This window comes from Giraffa tippelskirchi, chromosome 2 (genome assembly GCF_054371585.1).
Source record: "Giraffa tippelskirchi isolate mGirTip1 chromosome 2, T2T-mGirTip1v1.2.pri, whole genome shotgun sequence".
Lineage (NCBI taxonomy): Eukaryota > Metazoa > Chordata > Mammalia > Artiodactyla > Giraffidae > Giraffa > Giraffa tippelskirchi.
The window spans coordinates 230,204,867-230,223,133 of record NC_137276.1 but is presented as its reverse complement, the minus strand read 5'-3'; the positions used below and the strand labels follow the sequence as shown (position 1 = coordinate 230,223,133).

General features: G+C 52.8%; 1 protein-coding gene across 1 annotated transcript in view; it reads right to left on the bottom strand.

Moving 5' to 3' along the window:
• Nucleotides 1-1,536: 1,536 nt before the first annotated feature.
• SIM2 (SIM bHLH transcription factor 2) overlaps nt 1,537-18,267 on the bottom strand; it is a 51,260-nt gene continuing 34,529 nt past the window's right edge. Inside the window, exons 8-11 of the mRNA XM_081573092.1 lie at nt 8,372-8,519; nt 6,856-7,024; nt 5,940-6,348; nt 1,537-3,731 (exon numbers count right to left, since the gene is read on the bottom strand). Of these exons, the coding sequence (XP_081429218.1) occupies nt 3,286-3,731; nt 5,940-6,348; nt 6,856-7,024; nt 8,372-8,519 (1,172 nt within the window). The 3' untranslated portion in view covers nt 1,537-3,285. The remainder of the gene's footprint in view (nt 3,732-5,939; nt 6,349-6,855; nt 7,025-8,371; nt 8,520-18,267) is intronic.

The window sequence follows — 18,267 nt, the reverse complement described above, 5'->3', positions numbered from 1 at the left end:
TACCATGTTTCATTTGTCAAAATAAGCAATTCCTTTTGATTACAATATTTTTTATTCATATTTAAACATTTTTAAAAATAAATAGTTTTACATCATAAGGAATAGGTATGTGTAAGTATTAAGCTGGTTGCTGTTTTTGAAAATGTAGTTGTGAAAAATGTGTTATGTATCATACAAAAGAGAAGTCATATTACTCCAAAGAATGAAAGTCAGCAAACCCCAAAAGTTCAAAAAAATTTAACTAAAGTGATAAATATTTAATAATGGAAATTTTTTAGTTTAAAAATTTTAACACGAAATATAAGAACATGTTCTGTTCTTGTCCAGTTGTTCTTCCTCTTTTGTGAGAACTACTTGACTTTTGTCTCCACAGTTCTTCCCCAAAATTTCGACCTTATTTATCATACTTAAGTTTAGGAATAGCTTGAATAATGCATCTTCGATAACTCAAGGGCTACAAGTCACTAAAATTTCCACAGTAATTTTATGGAATTTATTTGAAATTTTTCTTTTATCTGTAGCAGCCCCCCACAGTCTACCTTAACCATCTTGAAAGTGTTAGTTGCTCAGTCATGTCCAACTCTTTGCAACCCCATGAACTGTAGCCCGCCAGACTCCTCTGCCCATGGAATTCTCCAGGCAAGAATACTGGAGTGGGTAGCCATTCCTTTCTCCAGGGAATCTTCCCGACCCAAGGATCAAACCCAGGTCTCCTGCATTTAGGCAGATTCTTTACCATCTGAGCCATCATAAACTACAGTAGACTTTATATAGGATTCATTGATGGAGTAAACCTCCCATTCTTAGGATCCAAGGGAGGAAGGCATGGCCATTGGACTTAATATGATCAAAGGGATGGGGGATGAGGGAGCAGAAAACACAGGCTCTTACAGATTTCCTCAAAGCAGCACCCTGTTCACTTCTCTACAAAGGTATGAATGGAATGGCTTTTCTAGAAAGGGCTTCCAAAAACATAAAGGAATTCTTTTCCCTTGGAGGCCCAGTGGAAGGAGGGCCAAACCAGTCTTGAACTGGGCTTATTTTTGAAATCCATTTCATCTGGCATTTTTGTCAACATGTTAGGAACCACTACATTTTTCTTTTTTTGTGAAAGACATGCATATTTATTAACACGCTTTCTCTTCCAGAGCCTCACAGAAGTCGAGAAACAATATCCCCAAGCTTAAATGTGCAGACTAAAAGACGGAGGTAACAGTGTCAGGTTGCCGTAGTAACTGCCCTGCTAACTTTGCGCAGAGCTGCTGTCCCCCTGGAAGCCAGCTTGCATGGGAATCTTCCTTCATGTTCTAGGTTATGAAAACTGCAGTGTTTGTTTAGGCAAGGCAGTTTTTCCTAGTACATATTTTATTTTTCAAGTACCATACCCTCATCATTAAGCTTATTTATGTTAAGGTTTATAAATCTATAACGGTTTTCTTTCCTGATAGTAACATTTGGTCTTAAACTGCTCCCGAAGTCCTCACAGTTGTATTTATTTATACAGCCCCCAATGATTAATAACAAGATAGACACAAACGCATTTTATGGTACTTTATTGAAAAATGTCAAGTGAATGTCCTGCTCATCAAACCTGCACCTTCCAGAAATCACGGGTTTAATTACGGGTCTCGACAGCATAAAAGCAGTACCCCAGGCTTATTTTCTGTGTGTCTATACTCAGAGCAAGCTGCTCATGAGGTATGGCTAAGCCCAGTGTAGAAGTGTACACATTGGATTCTTCTGACCTCGCCTCTTCACTTCAAAACACATGTTCCTAAATTTGCAAACTGTACCATAAGGCAACTGAACCATCCCAGGGAAGCAGGCAGGTCCTCAGAGTGACACTGGCTGGGCGGCATGTCCTTTCACATTTGGAAAACAGTACATGTAGGTGCACTCGGATTCTAGGAAGTGAGTTGAAGACACTGGTGAGCAACCTTTCCACTCTGAAAGGTGGACATAGTTTCCTAAAAGTAAACCATCTTTGAAAAAGCAGCAAAATGAGGGAGTGTTTATAGTGAGGAGCAGATTGAAAAAGTGTGGTTCAACGCACTGATCCACTTCGGAGCCATGACAGGATTTTTTAAACAGTAAAATCTTGAAGCAAAAGTATAAAAATAAAAATTAATGGTAGTTTATTTTAAAAACACTGCTGGTGCTTTATAAAAAGATTCCTGTTTTCCTGTTACACACATGACATGTTCATATGGAGTTTTCTTACTCTGTAGAAAATGCAGAAAATGCTGAAGACTTGTACATCATTTTCGTTACATCCCTTTAGCATGTTTTCTTCCGCGAGGAGCAGTCCATTGACAAGTTTCCATATTGCACATGCAATTTAACTAACTTTATTAGCACTACTTGTAGCAAACACGAGCCTAGGGAATTACAGGTCTGTGTGGGCCAGAGGGACTTTGCTTGTCATCATACTTGACAGGGGTAGCCAATCCATTGGGCACGGAAATCATCCACCTGTCCCTCATAAAATATCTGGCTATATATATATATATATTTTTTGCATTTAATGCCTATTCAATATATTCTGAAGGTGCTATTCTCAAGAGTTCACGGGGTTAGGAGGGAATAAAAACTTTGTGAATGCACTTGAGAAGCACACCCACATTCACCCCCTTGGTCTCGGCTTGTCGATGTTTATATTCAAGGGTTGAATGAAAACAACGTTTAATGAGACTCGTGAATGACTTGAAGACTGCGGAGTTGTCCGTTCAGGGAACTTAAATCATCACATTCTGCCTTGACTTAAGAACCTAAAAAGGGCAATGAACACAGGAGGCTTCCCGGGCTGGCCCATCTATCTGATCATCTTCGGGTGGGGTGACCTCCGCAAAGTGGACGGTGTCTGCAGTTGTTACAACTGCGATCCACCCCGGCCCCCCTAAAGCGAGTCTGTTACTGAGCATCGGGGGCGCGCAGGCCTGATTTCTAGGCGAGGAAACCAAGTCCCCACCCGCCAAGGACAGAGTAGTTGGGGCCACCCCTGGGCGGTTGCCTTTTCAGAAAACCCGGCTCTTGGAGAACAAAACGTCGGGCAGTCAGGGTGTCCCCGACGTCGCCGCGTCTCAGTCCTCTCCATGGGCTTTTATAGCATCTACGGTTAAAAAAAAAAAATCTAGAAGTCGGCGGCGGAGTTCTAGTAAAATAGTCGTCTCTGTATAAATTAATTTAAACCGTGCATACACAGCTCGGCCCCGCTGGACTCGGTGAGGCGGGGAGCCCAGGAGGCCGGCCTATGGCTTCTCCCCGCGGGCGACCGGGCCGGGCGGGTCACCTGCCGTTGGTGATGATGACCGAGGCGCCCAGGTAGTGCGGCCGCGGCGCGCCCGGCGGCGCGGCAGCGGCGGCGGGGCCGGCGGGGCCGGGGGCCCGGGCTCGCAGCGCGCCGCCCGCCGCCTCGGGGGCGCCGGGGCCGCAGGCCAGGCCGGGGGCGCCGGGCGCCGCGCCCCCCAGCGGCCCGCGCCGCGCCAGCACGCGGTGGTAGTTGAGCAGCACCAGCGGGAGCTGCGCGGGCGCGCCCGGGGGCGCCGGGGCCGGCGGCGCGCAGCACTCGGGGGCCGCGCGGCCCAGCGCCAGCCGCGCCCCGTCCCGGGCGGCCTGCCGGGCGGCCTTGGCCGGGCCCGGCGCCGGCTCCTCGCAGTAGCGGCCGCAGCTCTGGAAGCTCGGCGGCGGCGGCGGCGCGGTGTCCTCGCCGAACCTGCGCGCGGCGGCGGGAGCTGCGGGGACAGGCGACACGTTAGACGCCCGCGCGGGGGAGGAGGGAGCCCGCCCCAAGCGACACCCACCCAGGGGGCCTGGGGCCGCCACCCGCCCGCTCGACCGCCCGCGCCCCGCCAAGTCCAATCGCAAGATGCAAGTGGCCTGTTCTAGGAACCGCAGGAAGCAGTGAAGAGAAACAGGTGGACTTAATGTTAGTAAGAGCCTTGATTTAATGCCACAGAGCCGGAAGATTAGTTCAGTGTGTGGGCAGTATAAAAAGCAGATAAGGCGGTCTTCCTTTCTGCCTTCCAAATGCTGGGCAGACGCTGGGACCACCTCTCATCGCACTGGCCACCCGGGCTGGTGGCCACCATGCTGGACGGTGTTGGTCCAGAGGCTTCCTGCCCCCAGCCCTACTTTTAGGTGGCCCCAGTTGGCCACGATCCGTTTTTGCTTTTCCCTCAGTGGGGAGGGTGGAGTGGTAACCACCCTACTCCCTTTAGTACTGTCCTAATTAATGTCATAACCAGCATCATCAATTAGATGGTCTGGAATCAGCTAGCTCCCCTCCCCCCTTTTAACCCTTCAAACATCCTTTGTCTTCCTTTAATATCAAAAAGACTAGGAAATTGATTACAAGTTGCCCCCAATTAGCACCTTTGGTCCAGTCTTTACCAAGTGTCTGACAAATGAAGTGGTTATTAACCTCTTTCACTTCCAAAACAGCAATTAAAAAAAAATCAAATACTGTGTTCTCTCATTGGTCAACGCCCCCACACAAAGAAAAGTAATTCTTTCAAGTCCCATCTCCAGTGGGTAATAGTTCCAGCTGTTAGGACAATCCCTTTGCTTTTTCCTTCCCTGGGCTGTGCCAAGGAAATCCCTGCTTTGGTTATTTGGGGGACCCAATGCTAACTGATGGGTATTGGGAATGCAAACCTCAGGCCTGCACTGCCCTGGTTGCTGGTATGTTGTTTTCTGAACTGGCTACTTTTGAAAAACATGTCCAGGTAATCTCTGATAATCTCCCGGTCATGTCAGATTTCTCCCGGATCTAGCCCTCTTCTTGTGTATCTCAAAGGCTTATGAAGACTGGGGTGCAGCACAGAGCAAGAAGTTTGCTCAGCAGCCTAAGAGCAGCAGAGCCTGACCTGCCTCCAAAGAGCGAAGGAGAGGAGGGGACACCAGGCAGGCTACTCTTTGGGGGCTTGTAACGTCCACCCAGCCTTCAGTGGTCCTGCAGGACTCTTGCACAAACCTGGTCTACAGTCTCAGCAGTGGTTAGGTCTGGGTGACGCAGGAACGCAACCCGGGCAGCTAACCCTTAACCCTCTCCTCCTACCCTCTGCCGGGGGCTGTCCGGGGGAGGAAGCAGGAGTCTGTCTGGGCCTGGGGGCAGCTGGTGAAACCTCCACAGAGGACCTCTGCCTGGCTGCTCACTGGATGGCCAATCCCGTCTGCCTGCCAAGCCCTGTGGTAGGTATGATCCACGTGGCTTGTGCTCCCATCTTACAGATGAAGAAACTGAGTCCTGGAGGACTTGTGCTATTTGCCTTAGGGTGGGCATCGGCATTTCCGTCCCCGAGCCCGCTGCTTCCCACGCTTCGAAAACTGGCATGAGAAGAAAACCAGTAGTGTCTCGTGTTCATTTTGGGGTGGAGTAGAAAGTAATCATAAAATAAATACAGCTGGGGGTTCTCAGGATACATGTGCTGTGCTCAACTGCTCAGTCATGTCCGACTCTCTGCGGCCCCATGGACCACAGCCCGCCAGGCTCCTCTGTCCATGGCATTTCCCCGGGCGAGAATAATGGAGTGGGGTGCCATTTCCTTCTCCAGGGGAATCTTCCCAACCCAGGGATCAAACCTGCATCTCTTGTGTCTCCTGCATTATTGGCAGGCGGATTTCTTTACCACCAGCACCACCTGGGAAGCCATATAAGAAAATCACGTTGCCTCCCTTTTAGGGAGCAAAGGGGGTCCAGGACTTTTATGGAGGGTGGCCGAACACCCCGTCTCCACCGTCCCTGGTGCCCACGAGGCACACGGGCGCAGTTGCAGCCTCCGGAAGCGCTTGCAGTGAGGGCGGGAAGGCACAGCCACTCCCGCTCAGAGGCAGAAGGAAGGGCGTGTTTGCCCAGAGCCTGAGCATCCTTTCTCTGTCTGCCACCCACCGCCACTGCTGTCCACCGTCCTGCCCGCGCCCCTTGTGTAAACAGGACCCACCTTCGTAGTTTGGCATCAGGCTGTGCCGAGCAGGGTTCACCGGCGGCTCGGAAAGGCTCTTAGCCGGAGACGGGCTGCCCGGCACTAGGGGGCTGGCATAGTGCCACTGGCACTCGCCACCGGCTGGCAGGGCGCTCAGCAGAAAGCGCGCCACCTCGCACGGGGGTCCCTGGGGCTGCCCGAACTTGGCCGGCAGCACGGGCTTCTTGCCGCTGAAGACGTGAGAGTCCAGAGGGAAGGGCCCGTAGTGGTAGGAGAAGGGCAGGCCGTAGGACGGGGCGTACAGAAGGTCACCGCCTTCTGAATGGAGCTGCTGTTCTGGGGGAGCCGGACCATGGGCGGGGGGGCTGGCCCTCCAGCTTCCGAGCTGGCCGCACTCCAGTTTGTCCATTTGGAACGAGCCATACTGCTGTGGAGCAAAGAAGATGGATGAAGGGCCCGCCGGGGGCGGGGGGGCTGGCGGCAAGCTGCCTGCTCACCCCGCAGTGCCTGCCCGTGTCCCGGGGCCACCGGTGCGAGGTCCCACTGGGGACCCTCCCCCCACGTGGAAAGAGATCGCCTCACCCCCAAGTGACAACGCAAGCCGCCTGCACCTTCGGAGAGCTTGCAAAAGATTTAAAAAAAGAGAGAGACAGAAGGCTTCCATTCCAAACAAAAACGCTCTGGAAATATGGGGCCCCAGAGTCCTGAGCCCTGACTACACGGACTCTGATCAGCCTCCCCTAGGGAGTCTTTTGTCTCCGAGACCTGACTCACCCACGTCAGCTTGGCCTGTCTCCCCCAGGCCGAGTCTCTACCCTGGGGGCAGGACGGCCAGAGGGACTTTGCCTCCCCCAGGGAAACTCCCTGGCAGGGAGACCCCTGAATGCAGCCCTTCCTTCAGCTGCCCCAAGCCCCGGCGGGTGGCAGCTGTTACCTGTGCAGGGTAAGGGTTTGCCCTCAGCTTCGTCTTCATCTTCATGTTTTTGGGCTTAGCTAACTTCCTGGTTTCTTGTGAGGTAGGCAAGGCGGTCCTCCAGGAGCCCTGGGACTTGGACGTGGACACCTGGTCCAGGGACAGCTGCAGTTCCTTGTACTCGATGTCCCTGAGGAGCCAGAGCAGGACAGGTCATGTCCATGGGCCGCAAGGAGGGATGCCCTCCCAGGCCCGTTCCTGGGGCGAGTTCGTTTGAGAAGCTCCTCCGTGTCACTGCACTAAGTGGATGCGCTGGGCTTTGACGGGTGGCCCCTCTACCCCATTGTAAAAGCCACTTGCAGCCTTGGGCTTGGAGACCCCGGGAGATGCTGAGTGTTCCGTGGCAGGAAGACAGGGAGCATGGAGTTGCTCTCTCCCACCTAACAGGGCCCCCAGGCACGTTTCCTGGGGACACTATGCACCATGAGGCAAGATGTCAGGGCAACAAGGAAAAGGCAGAAATGCTGCTGATCAACTGAGGGTCTGTGGCCCAGTAGCTTCCTTATTTAGCACCAGGGAGGCTGAGTGGGGTCCCTTGAAGGTCCTGGAGCCTGGCTTCCAGCCTTGTCCACTTCCACACTTGGGACCCATTTCTGCCCTGAAGAGCCAACCGGGCCCCGGCACACTCGTGGGAGGGGAAGCTGCCCCAAGCACCAGCCCCGGCCCATGCAAGCTGGCTCATGAATCACCGCGGGGCCAAAACGCTCTCCCCTACAGTTCTGCTAAAATCACTCTACCTCGAAAAAACAAACACCCACCTCCCAACACTCCCCCCGCCTAAACCCCAAGGAACCTGACGATCATTCTGTGAAAGAACAGAGAGCCCCAAACCTCACTGCGTTAGACAGACAGGCACGAGAGGAGCCCGTGCACGGTGTGTCTGGGGGGAGCTGCAAGGACATGCAGCTCAAGGTCAGAGCTGGGTACAAAGTGATACAGCACATGACAGCATGGTGGGCAGACAGTAACATCTGGTTCCAGGTAGACCTGTGTCCTGTGGCTTCTAACGGTCTTAACTGCCACTGAACTGAACTTCTGAGGACTTAAAGGCAGTCAATATTCGTTATCATTTACAACCGGCTGTGTAGGGAGAGAAGGAAAAATGGGAGGAGCGAGCAGAATGGCCCGAATGTCAGTGGGCCCACAGAGTATATGTTCGTTTTCTCCATCTGGGACGTGCACCCCCTTTCTGTCGTGTTCAAGACTGGGGGGGCATCGCCCGCTCGCCCTCTGCCGCCCACATCCCCGCACCCGGGCCGCTGTGCCTGGGGCAGGACCGCGTTCCCACCGCTGCCCTCGATGCTGACACAGAAATCGTTCAGAACCTCCCAGACAACCAGACTGTCCCATAAAACAGAACAGGAGACAAATGAACAGTTCCAGAAAGAGACAGGGAGCAAGCGGATGTGGGATGGGGTGGCGGGGTGGGGGTGGGGGAAGGAGAGAGCAAGGAGAGAAACAAATACGTCTGACTTACGTGAGGACATAATTGACACTCACGATGCAGTGCGGCCGGGACGAGCGGCTGTTGTGCACGACGGTGGCGTAGCTCTGCACCCACACCCAGCCGCCCAGCTTGGACAGCAGCCGGTAGTACTTGGTGGTGACCTGGCCCTTCACCAGCACTGCAAGCACAAGGGGACAGGAATCCCGAGGGATGGTTAGCCGGACCCGCCTGTGCAGAGGCTGTCCCCCTGAAGCTGACCTACAGCCCTGGTTCTGGACCTTTCTGGGGCCAAGGACACCTTTGAGAACTTGACAAAGGGTGTGAGCTTTCTCCGAAGGAAGATGCATGCGCGTGTGCATGCACTCACACACATGCAGGGTTTTTGCTTCCAACTTTATGGGGCCCATGGAGCAGCCTCTCCCCTCCCTTGAGAAGAACTCTAATTTAACTGCTTTCACTGGGAGAAGCATTAGTCCCCAAACCACACTGGCACCCGGCAGAGGGATAAAATTGGGTTTGCTTTTTCGTTTCCACAATGCCATAATGATGCTAAAATCCTGGAACTCTTCATAGGTATAAGGAATGGGGAGTGATGTAGTTATTTAAACACAGCAGTAAGTTAAGTGCATTCAAGAAAGTGTCTGGTGGTTACTGCTCTTTGCTGTTCCCCAGCACTTGAGTGTGTGCACTGTATGTGCTCTGTTCATCTACTGCCATTATACTTCTCTCCAGTATTCCTGCCTGGGAAATCCCATAGACAGGGGAGCCTGTCGGGCTGCAGCACACAGGGTTGCAAAGAGTGGGACACGACTGAGCAAGCATGCACGTTAGCCCTTGTAACCCTAGTTCTTCCTCGGCCCATGAATATCCCATGCTGCTCAGGTAGGAGAGACCTCTACATGGCTATGAAGTTGCTGAAAACTGGGCCTGGGGACCCATCTTCTCTGCAAGGCTGCAAACTCCGGACTGCTGGAGAACTACTTCTCAAGCCTCCAGGGACTCCTATACTGCCCTGGTTCTCCTCGGGGCCTTCAGGGGTGCAGGGAAGGGGGCTGTGGGGGTCAGGGGGGAGGGGAATCAGTGAGGTCCTTGTGGCAAAGACTCAAGGGCCCAGAGATTCCTTGTAGTCCTTAGAATTCAGGAGAAAAGGGAGGGAGAGGTAACTCTCTGATAATAGGGAGGAGGATAAATAAATTGTGGAGTACCAAGCAGCCATTAAAATGATGACTGAGGGAACTTCCCTGGTGGTTCAGTGGTTAACAATCTGCCTTCCCATGCAGGGGATTATGAGTTCTATCCCTGGTCGGGGGAACTAAGACCCCACATGCCCTGGGGCAACTAAGCCCGTGACCACAATGAAGACCCAATGATGCAGCCAAAAGATGATGGATAAGAATTTATCATGTGATGGGGAATATGTATGATATAATGTTAAATGAAGAAAAGACAAGACTCAGAACTGCATAGAGTATAATCCTAATTATGAAACAGTGTGTGCACGCACACACATACACAGCTAACTGTATGATCCTGGACAAGTTACTAACTCCCTGAGTTACCCTGGTTATGACAGGAGGACAGTCACAGTTCCTACCCCATCAGGTGCTGTGAGGGTTAGATCATCTATGTGAAGATTTAGAACCATGGCAGACGTGCGTGAAGGGCTCCGTACATACCAGCTCGTACTTATCAGACTGACACAGTTACAGACAGCTTTCATTTTCTCTTCCTGATTCTCTGAATTTGCAACAAGCACGGGGTGTTAGTTTTAAAAACAGAAGGAAAATTTATTTTTCACGTAGGCAAACAGTCTGTGTGGGAGTGGGAAGTGAAAACACAAGGTCTATGACTACCCCTACTCCTTAGGGATGAAGCCAGGGACAAACAAGTAACCACGGTCTGGCCCAGAAGCCGAGGCAGAGCTCTGGAACAGCACAGAGACCAGCTCTTTCCTTCCTGGGCTTAATGTCTGCACCTCAGCGGGCTCACTGGGCAGAACAAGATCCCACGCTGAACAGTGTAGCCCAAGGTAGTAGGGAAGAAGACAGCCTTTCCAGCACTTCTTTCTGAGGATCACTTTTTTATGTTTTTATTTTGGGGCTGTGCACAAGGAATCTTAGTTCCCGGATCAGGGATCGAACCTATGCCCCCTGCAGTGGAAGTGTGGATTCTTAACCACTGGACCTCCAAGGGAAGTCCCAAGGGTTGCTCTTTGAAGACCAAAATACAAGGTTTCTAGTTCCAGCTCATTTTCACATGCACTGCCTCATTTACTCCCCTACACCCATGGCAGGTGGGCATCACTGGGGCTAACACAGCTTGAGGGCACGCTGGGGCCCAAGCCAGGTACTCTGACTCTCATCTCTCCAGGCCTGCTGAGGCAGGATGGGGCGGCCTTTCGAAGGTTCTGCAAAGCTACTTACGAGGATGGGTGTGAGCCAATGAACAGGGGAAACTCAGTTTACAGTTTGCTCATGGCAGCCCCCCAGAGAGGCCACAGGGTCAAACTGAGGCCCTGTCTGTGGATTTCCTGAGATGTCATTCTTTCTTCAACTGAAACACTCGTTAATCTCTTTGGCTTTGAAATCAATTCCTTGCAGTATCTGTAAAGCCCCTGGGACTAGGACAGTATACTTTCCTTTTTCTTATCTTATATTTTAGGCTTCCCCTTATTCCTTACAATATTCCTAAAATCTCCCCATAATCACCTTAAGCTACATACAATGAGTATTGGAATATTTATCCCAATTGTTTTAGATGAGGATTCAGATGGCAGAATTTGCAGCTATTTTATTAGCTCTGACCCTTTCTGATTCTGCCAAGATTAAAGTTAGGTACAGAGACCAAACAAACATAGGTGTATGTTAAAAAAAAATTTTTTTTCCTCTCTGTGACTCATGCTGATAATCAACATATTGATATAAGTTGAAATCCTAGATACTTAGTCACAACATTCTTTGGTTTGTTGGAGCTCCTCATCCAATCTGTCGAACTGGATCAGCTGTCTGACAGGATCCCAGGTGAGTGCTATGACGCAAGGCCCTGCTAACAGTGGTGGTGCATGGGGGTCTGGGCGAGGTGTCCCCTAAGCCTTCAGCTGCCCCTCTGTCTGGGCTGCAGCGTCTCCAACATCAGGGGACCCACGGCCAGGTGAGAGCCAATGGTCACGGTTTTCCAAGGCCATGTAGGAACAGAACTTTCGATTCCACAAATGCACTATCCAGAAAGATAGATGGCTTTCCTGGTTCCTCCAGAATTCCTCCTGCTTCCAGAATTTTTCCTACAAGCAGAGCCAGGTCAATGAGCTGGCCTCTGGAAGGAAAGTAAACTTTGGCCACAAGCTTAAGTTCCATTTCTGTTTTGAATTTTAAGAGCTAAAAGGATGCCAATAACACCTGTCGGCTTCCCTGTAGCTCAGGTGGTAAAGAATCTGCCTGCAATGCAGGAGACCCTGGTTCAATTCCTGGATCAGGAAGATCCACTGGAGAAGGGAACGGCTACCCACTCCCGTACTCTGGCCTGGAGAATTCCATGGACAGAGGAGCCTGGTGGACTACAGTTCATGGGGTCGAGAAGAGTCAGACACGGCTGAGTGGGACTTTCACTTCACTTCAGCGCCTGTCACGGGTTGAACGGTGTCCCCTCAAAAGATATGCTCTACATTTTAAATTCGAGAACCTGTGAATGTGACCATACCTGGGAAAAGGGTCTTTGCAGATGTAATTAAGGATCTTAAGCATGTTATCATTCTGGATTAAGGAGGGCAGTAAATTTAATAACGTGTCCCTGGAGGAGACAGAAGAGGATAAGACACAGACACACAGAGGGAGATGAAGGCAGAGAATGGAGTAGGAGACCACAAGCCAGGGATGCCAGCAGCCACCCAAACCTGGAGGCGGTGGGAAGGCTCTGACCCCAGAAGCTCCAGAGGAAACCCGGCCCTGCCGACACCTTGATGTGGGACTTCCGGCCTCCAGGACTGTGAGACACGACATTTCTGTTATCTCACTGCCTCTCGGTGTTGGTATTGGGTTATGGCTGCAATGCGGTAGACTTGGTTTCGATCCCTGGGTGGGGAGATCCCTTGGAGAAAGGAATGGCAATCCACCCCGGGAATTCTTGCCTGGGAAATCCCATGGACAGAGGAGCCTGGCGGGCCGCAGACCATGGGGTCACAAAGAATTGGACTGAGTGACTACCACTGTCACTTTTACGGCTGCCACAGAAGACTAAACCACCCCCATGGGGAAGATGTAAGTGTGGTCCCCGTGTTCCTCCGGACTCTCGTCTCTGTCTCTGCTGCCAATGGGGCCATAGAGAGAGCGTAGCTGGCGAGACTGAAGACAAGCCATGTGGTCCTTTGGGGAGCGCATCTACAACTGCTGCTGGCGGCAGTTTGGTTGGTAAGAAGATGTGGAAAGTCCGGAGGGTGTGGGAGGAGAACTTCCAGAAGGCCACACTGTGCAATGTCTGCACAGTGACACAGCAGAGAGGACAGGCTCTGCAGACCCATCGGGTCACACCTATAAATGCCAAAAACTGCTCGTGGTTTCTAGATTACTTCCTGTTTCCTGGCTCATGGCTCCCACTTAAGGCATGGGCTCCCCACACCTTCATCAGCAAGGCAGAGCTGCTTCAACCTCCAGACTCAGCTTGGAGGGCAGCATCTGGAAGGGATCTGTGTGTGAGTTAAGCTCCATCGTCCGTTTTAGTCCAGAGGCCAGAGAGGCCAGCAGCAGAAGCCAATCTCCCTGGAACGTCAATCAAAAGTCCTCACCAGAAATTGGAAAACTCCTTTCAAGTGCATCTTCTTTTATAAAATTATTTATGTGTTTTTTTGGCAGTGCTGGATCTTTGTGGCAGTGCGGGCTTTTCTATAGTTGTGGCAAGTGGGGGCTACTCTCCAGTTGTGGCGTGCAGGCTTCTCACTGCAGTGGCTTTCCCTGTTGCAGAGCATGGGCTCTAGGCCTTGAGGGTTTCAGCAGTTATGGCTTCCCAGCTCTAGAGGACAGACTCAGTAGTTGAGACATGCAGGCTTAATTGCTCCACAGCAGTTAAGGGATCTTCCCAGTTCAGGGATTGAACCTGTGTCTCCTGCACTGGCAGATGGATTCTTTACCACTGAGCCACCAGGGAAGCCCTCAAGTGTATCTTCTATCTGAAGACCAGCTGACATCCCGTGGATATGTGTCCACAGACATGCTATGTTGGTGGCATAGAGCTGCTGTTACCCAGAATGCCCTTGGATGGGTCATGTGTTCTCCCACTGACCATAAACACCACTCTCTTGCCCTGAACCATGTCTGGCCCTGTAAGCATTTGAGTCTGTGACACTCGTGTGTCATTTAGAGTGTGCTCTCCATGGGCCTACACCAGTTGCCCTATCTCAGTTCAGTTGCTCAGTCATGTCCGACCCTTTGTGACCCCATGGACTGCAGCATGCCAGGCCTCCCTGTCCATCACCAACCCCTCACAGCTTGCTCAAACTCATGTCCATTGGTCAGTGATGCCATCCAACCATCTCATCCTCTGTCGTTCCCTTCTCCTGCCTTCAATCTTTCCCAGCCTCAGGGTCTTTTCCAATGAGTCAGTTCTTCGCATCAGGTGGCCAAAGTATTGGAGTTTCAGCTTCAGCATCAATTCTTCCAATGAATATTCAGGACTGATCTCCTTTAGGATGGACTGGTTGGATCTCCTTGCAGTCCGAGGGACTCTTAAGAGTCTTCTCCAACACCACAGTTCAAAAGCATCAATTCTTCAGCGCTCAGCTTTCTTTATAGTCCAACTCTCACACCCATACATGACTACTGGAAAAAACATAGCTTTGACTAGGCGGACCTTTGTTGGCAAAATAATGTCTCTGCTTTTTAATATGCTGTCTAGGTTGGTCATAGCTTTTCTTCCAAGGTGTAAGCGTCTTTTAATTTCATGGCTGCAGTCACCATCTGCAGTGATTTTGTATCCCTCCAAAATAAAGTCAGCCACTGTTTCCACTGTTTCCCCATCTATCTGCCATGAAGTGATGGGACCGGATGCCATGATCTTAGTTTTCTGAATGTTGAACTTTAAGCCAAGTTTTTCACTCTCCCCTTTCACTTTCATCAAGAAGCTCTTTAGTTCTTCTTCACTTTCTGCCATAAGGGTGGTGTCATCTGCATATCTGAGGTTATTGATATTTCTCTCGGCAATCTTGATTCCAGCTTGTGCTTCATCCTGCCCAGCATTTCTCATTATGTGCTCTTCATATAAGTTAAATAAACAGGGTGACAATATACAGCCTTGACGTACTCCTTTCCCAATTTGGAACCAGTCTGTTGTTCCATGTCCAGTTCTAAGTGTTGCTTCTTGGCCTGCATACAAATTTCTCAGGAGGCAGGTCAGGCAGTCTGGTATTCCCATCTCTTGAAGAATTTTCCACAGTTTGTTGGGATCCATACAGTCAAAGACTTTATAATTTTGTTATGACAGTTTTTGCTTGAAATAGGTTCCACGTGTTCAGGCTTCGAAGCCTTTCTGGAACACTGAAATGTTTTGATAGTTGGACACAGCCTGTGCTCTCTTTGGTGTTGGGGCTTGGCCCACTCTGGACAGGGGCCTCCCTAGAGAACTAGGTGAGACTCTCCACTACTTTGGGTGAACAGCCACGCAGACATTAGGTTCTTCCAAAACACTGTGTCCACAAGAAATCTGCTCAGTGTCCCTTGACACACACCTTCGGGTTTACCAGTGTTGACCCCGCCCACCCCCAGGACCTGCAGGTCAAGCCCCCCACATACAAGAAAGAGTTCCCAAATGCTTCACGGGGGGGGGGGGGGGGCAAGGAGGCAGGCCCCAGCCGCAGAGCCTGTCCCCAGGGCCCTGTATGGGGCTGCAGGACCGCCCCTCAGCCACCAGGAGGCAGTGAGGGGAAGGAGCTGGGAGGGCCCAAGACATTTCCCAGAGAAGCCCCTGGAACAGCGGTCCCCAACCTTTTGGCATCAGGGACTGGTTTTGTGGAAGACAGTTTTTCCACAAACTGGGGTGAGGGGGATGATTTCATGATGATTCAAGTGTATTACATTTATTGTGCACTAATGGCACCCCACTCCAGTACTCTTGCCTGGAAAATCCCATGGACGGAGGAGCCTGGTAGGCTGCAGTCCGTGGGGTCGCAAGGAGTCGGACACGACTGAGTGACTTCACTTTCACTTTTCCCTTTCATCCACTGGAGAAGGAAATGGCAACCCACTCCAGTATTCTTGCCTGGAGAATCCCAGGGACGGCAGAGCCTGGTGGGCTGCTGTCTATGGGGTCGCACAGAGTCGGACACGACTGAAGTGACTTAGCATATAGCATATATTTCTATTATTATTACATCAGCTCCCCCTCAGATCATCAGGCATTAGATCTCAGAGGTTGGGGACCTTGGCCCTAGAGGACCCCTTTACAGAATGTTCTGGGGGGAGCCCTGGCACAGTCCCCCTTGGAAAGCTCAGCTGGGAATGCCCAGGACCCCACTGACCACAGGCTGAGGTGCCGCAAAGTGCTGGGGCCACCCCTGGCCCGTGTCTTGTGGCCTCTGGAAGCCCGAGCTCCCCAGGACCACGCTGGCCAGCCCTGCTACTCCTTGCAAGGCTGCATTTCTGGAAGGCATTGATTCTGTCTTTAGGGGCTGTGCTTTCTTCAGACGCTGTGGACTCCTGCTCCCGGTTAAGATAATATTTTGAAGAATGTGTGAAAACCGTATGGCCAACCACGGTCCTCCAGAGCCTCCGTTCGTGACGTCCGATCAGGCCTCTAGCAGGGCCCTGCGCCTGGCTCCTGGGTTTCGGATCGTGGTATGGAGGAGACAGCTTGGGCTGGGAGAACCGGAGAGTGACCTCCTTTTGGTCCTGGGTGTCCACAGCTGTTAGTTTTCTTCTCGAGCTGAGCTACCTCATGAACTGCAAAGACAGAAGGTCTGTATGTCTCACAGGATGCGGCTCCCCCAGGGGCCTTGGAGGCCTGAGGGGCCCAGCGAGAGGGCCACCGTGGCCACGTTCAGCTGCGGCGGCTATGGGAGAAGCAGCCAAGGCCAAGTGGGCGCCCAGGTCCCAGGCAGCCCCCAGGGCAGCTCTGGCTGTGGCTGGATTGAAGGACTCGAAGCCCAGTCCCCAGGGGCCATCATGGGGACTCGTGGGGACCCTGCAGGGCGGGAGGCTTGGCCGGGCCCCTAAGCCACCAGAGCGACTGGAGACACGAGCCGCTGGTCGTGAAGTCACCTGGTGAAGGGATGCGTCCCAGCTCCTCCATCTCCTCACCTGTCCTCCCCAAGCCAGGGTGTCCAGTGCGAATGGGACAGTGCCCACCACTCGGGCGAGGACACAGAGACACTGAAAAGAAGTCCTTTTCATGGGCTGAATTGTGTCCCCCCGCCAACAAGTTCACATGCTGACCTCCCAACCCCAGCATCACACAACATGTCTGTGTCCGGAGACGGGGCCTTTAAAGAGGTGATTGGATAACATGAAGTCACGTGGGTGAGCCTGACCCAGTGTGACCAGGTCCTCAGAAAGAAAGAGAGGAGAAGGCGACCCAGGCGCAGGAGGAGGACACAGGGAGAAGACGGCCGGGCGTCCACACACCAAGGAGAGAAGAGAGAACCCGGCCCCGTGAGCCCCCGACCTTGACTTCCGGCCTCCAGGTCAGCAAGAAAACACACTTGTGTGGCTCCCGCCCTGGTCCATGGAGTTCTGTCAGGGTGGCCCAGCTGACTCACGCGGTCCACGCGGGAGCAGAGAGAAGAGCAAGACTGTCCAGACACAGCCCAGCCCAGGGGCACCCCCCTGAGCCCGGGCCCAGGGGCGGCTCACCTCAGCCTCGCCTCAGGAGCTCGCATGTGGAGAACACTCCAGCCACCTGATGCGGACCTGGGGCAGTGAGGGCAACAGGCCCCCCCAGAGAGAGAGGAGGCCGGCCCTTGCAAGGAGCGAGGGCAGCTTGTGGAGAGAGGGTTACGAAGCCAGGGAGCGGGCAAGCTGAGCAGACGCTGTGTAGAGTGGACCTTCACGTGGGCCGACGCACCAGAAACTCCCAGAGGCCCCCCTTCCTCTCCTGGGGTCCTCTCCCCTCCCCTCAGAGCCCCCCTCTCCTGACTATTCTTAGGCCTAGCCTGTGCTGACAGAAGACGGATAAGCAGGGGGACTCGACACCCCAAGAGCAGCCTTGGCTGATGCCTGGAGGGGTGTCAGTACCCGCACCCCCTCTTCCCTCAGCACCCACCTAGGGCAGGGTCCTGCCGGGCTCCCAGGGTCCCCGGGGGATAGAGGGCCTGTCAGCAGTGCAGGCCAACATTCTCTCTCACTCAAGGGCTCCCTCCTTTCCTCAGTCCTTGGTCTTTCCCACTCACTACCCTGCTTCGGGGACTGTCCAGATAACCTGTTGCCCTGGGACCTGACTGAGCTTCTGGAGTTTAAGGAAGTTAAGGTCTTCCCCAGGGGTGGAGAGGTGCGAACAGGAAACCCAGGAAAGACAGCAAGGCCTCGGGGACAGCAAAGCCCTCGGGGACCACACGTTCAGCATCGCCTGAGCTCCACGCAGTGAAGACCCACCTCCAAACACCTGCCCTGGTTGAGGACCATCGTCGTTCCTCATCAGAAGCTCCAGCTCTGAGGGTCAGTGACCTTCAGGGTGGTGTCTCGGCTGCTCGGAGGGGGCGTCTGGAAGGGGGCGGGTCCCAAGGCTGGAACCAAGGCTGAGACCTACCTCCCCCGATGTGTGGTTAGGAGCCTGGGCTGTCACTTTGCTGACACATTGATAAGGGGTGTGGGGAGGCTGGCGGAGGGGAGCCAGGTTGGATCTGAGGCCACACCTGTCCTCCCCGGGTTAGCTGCCCTCCGCTCTAGGCCTCCTGCCTCTGCAGCGGTTTCTCGACCACAAGTGAAGGTCAGTCACACAGCAATCATTGG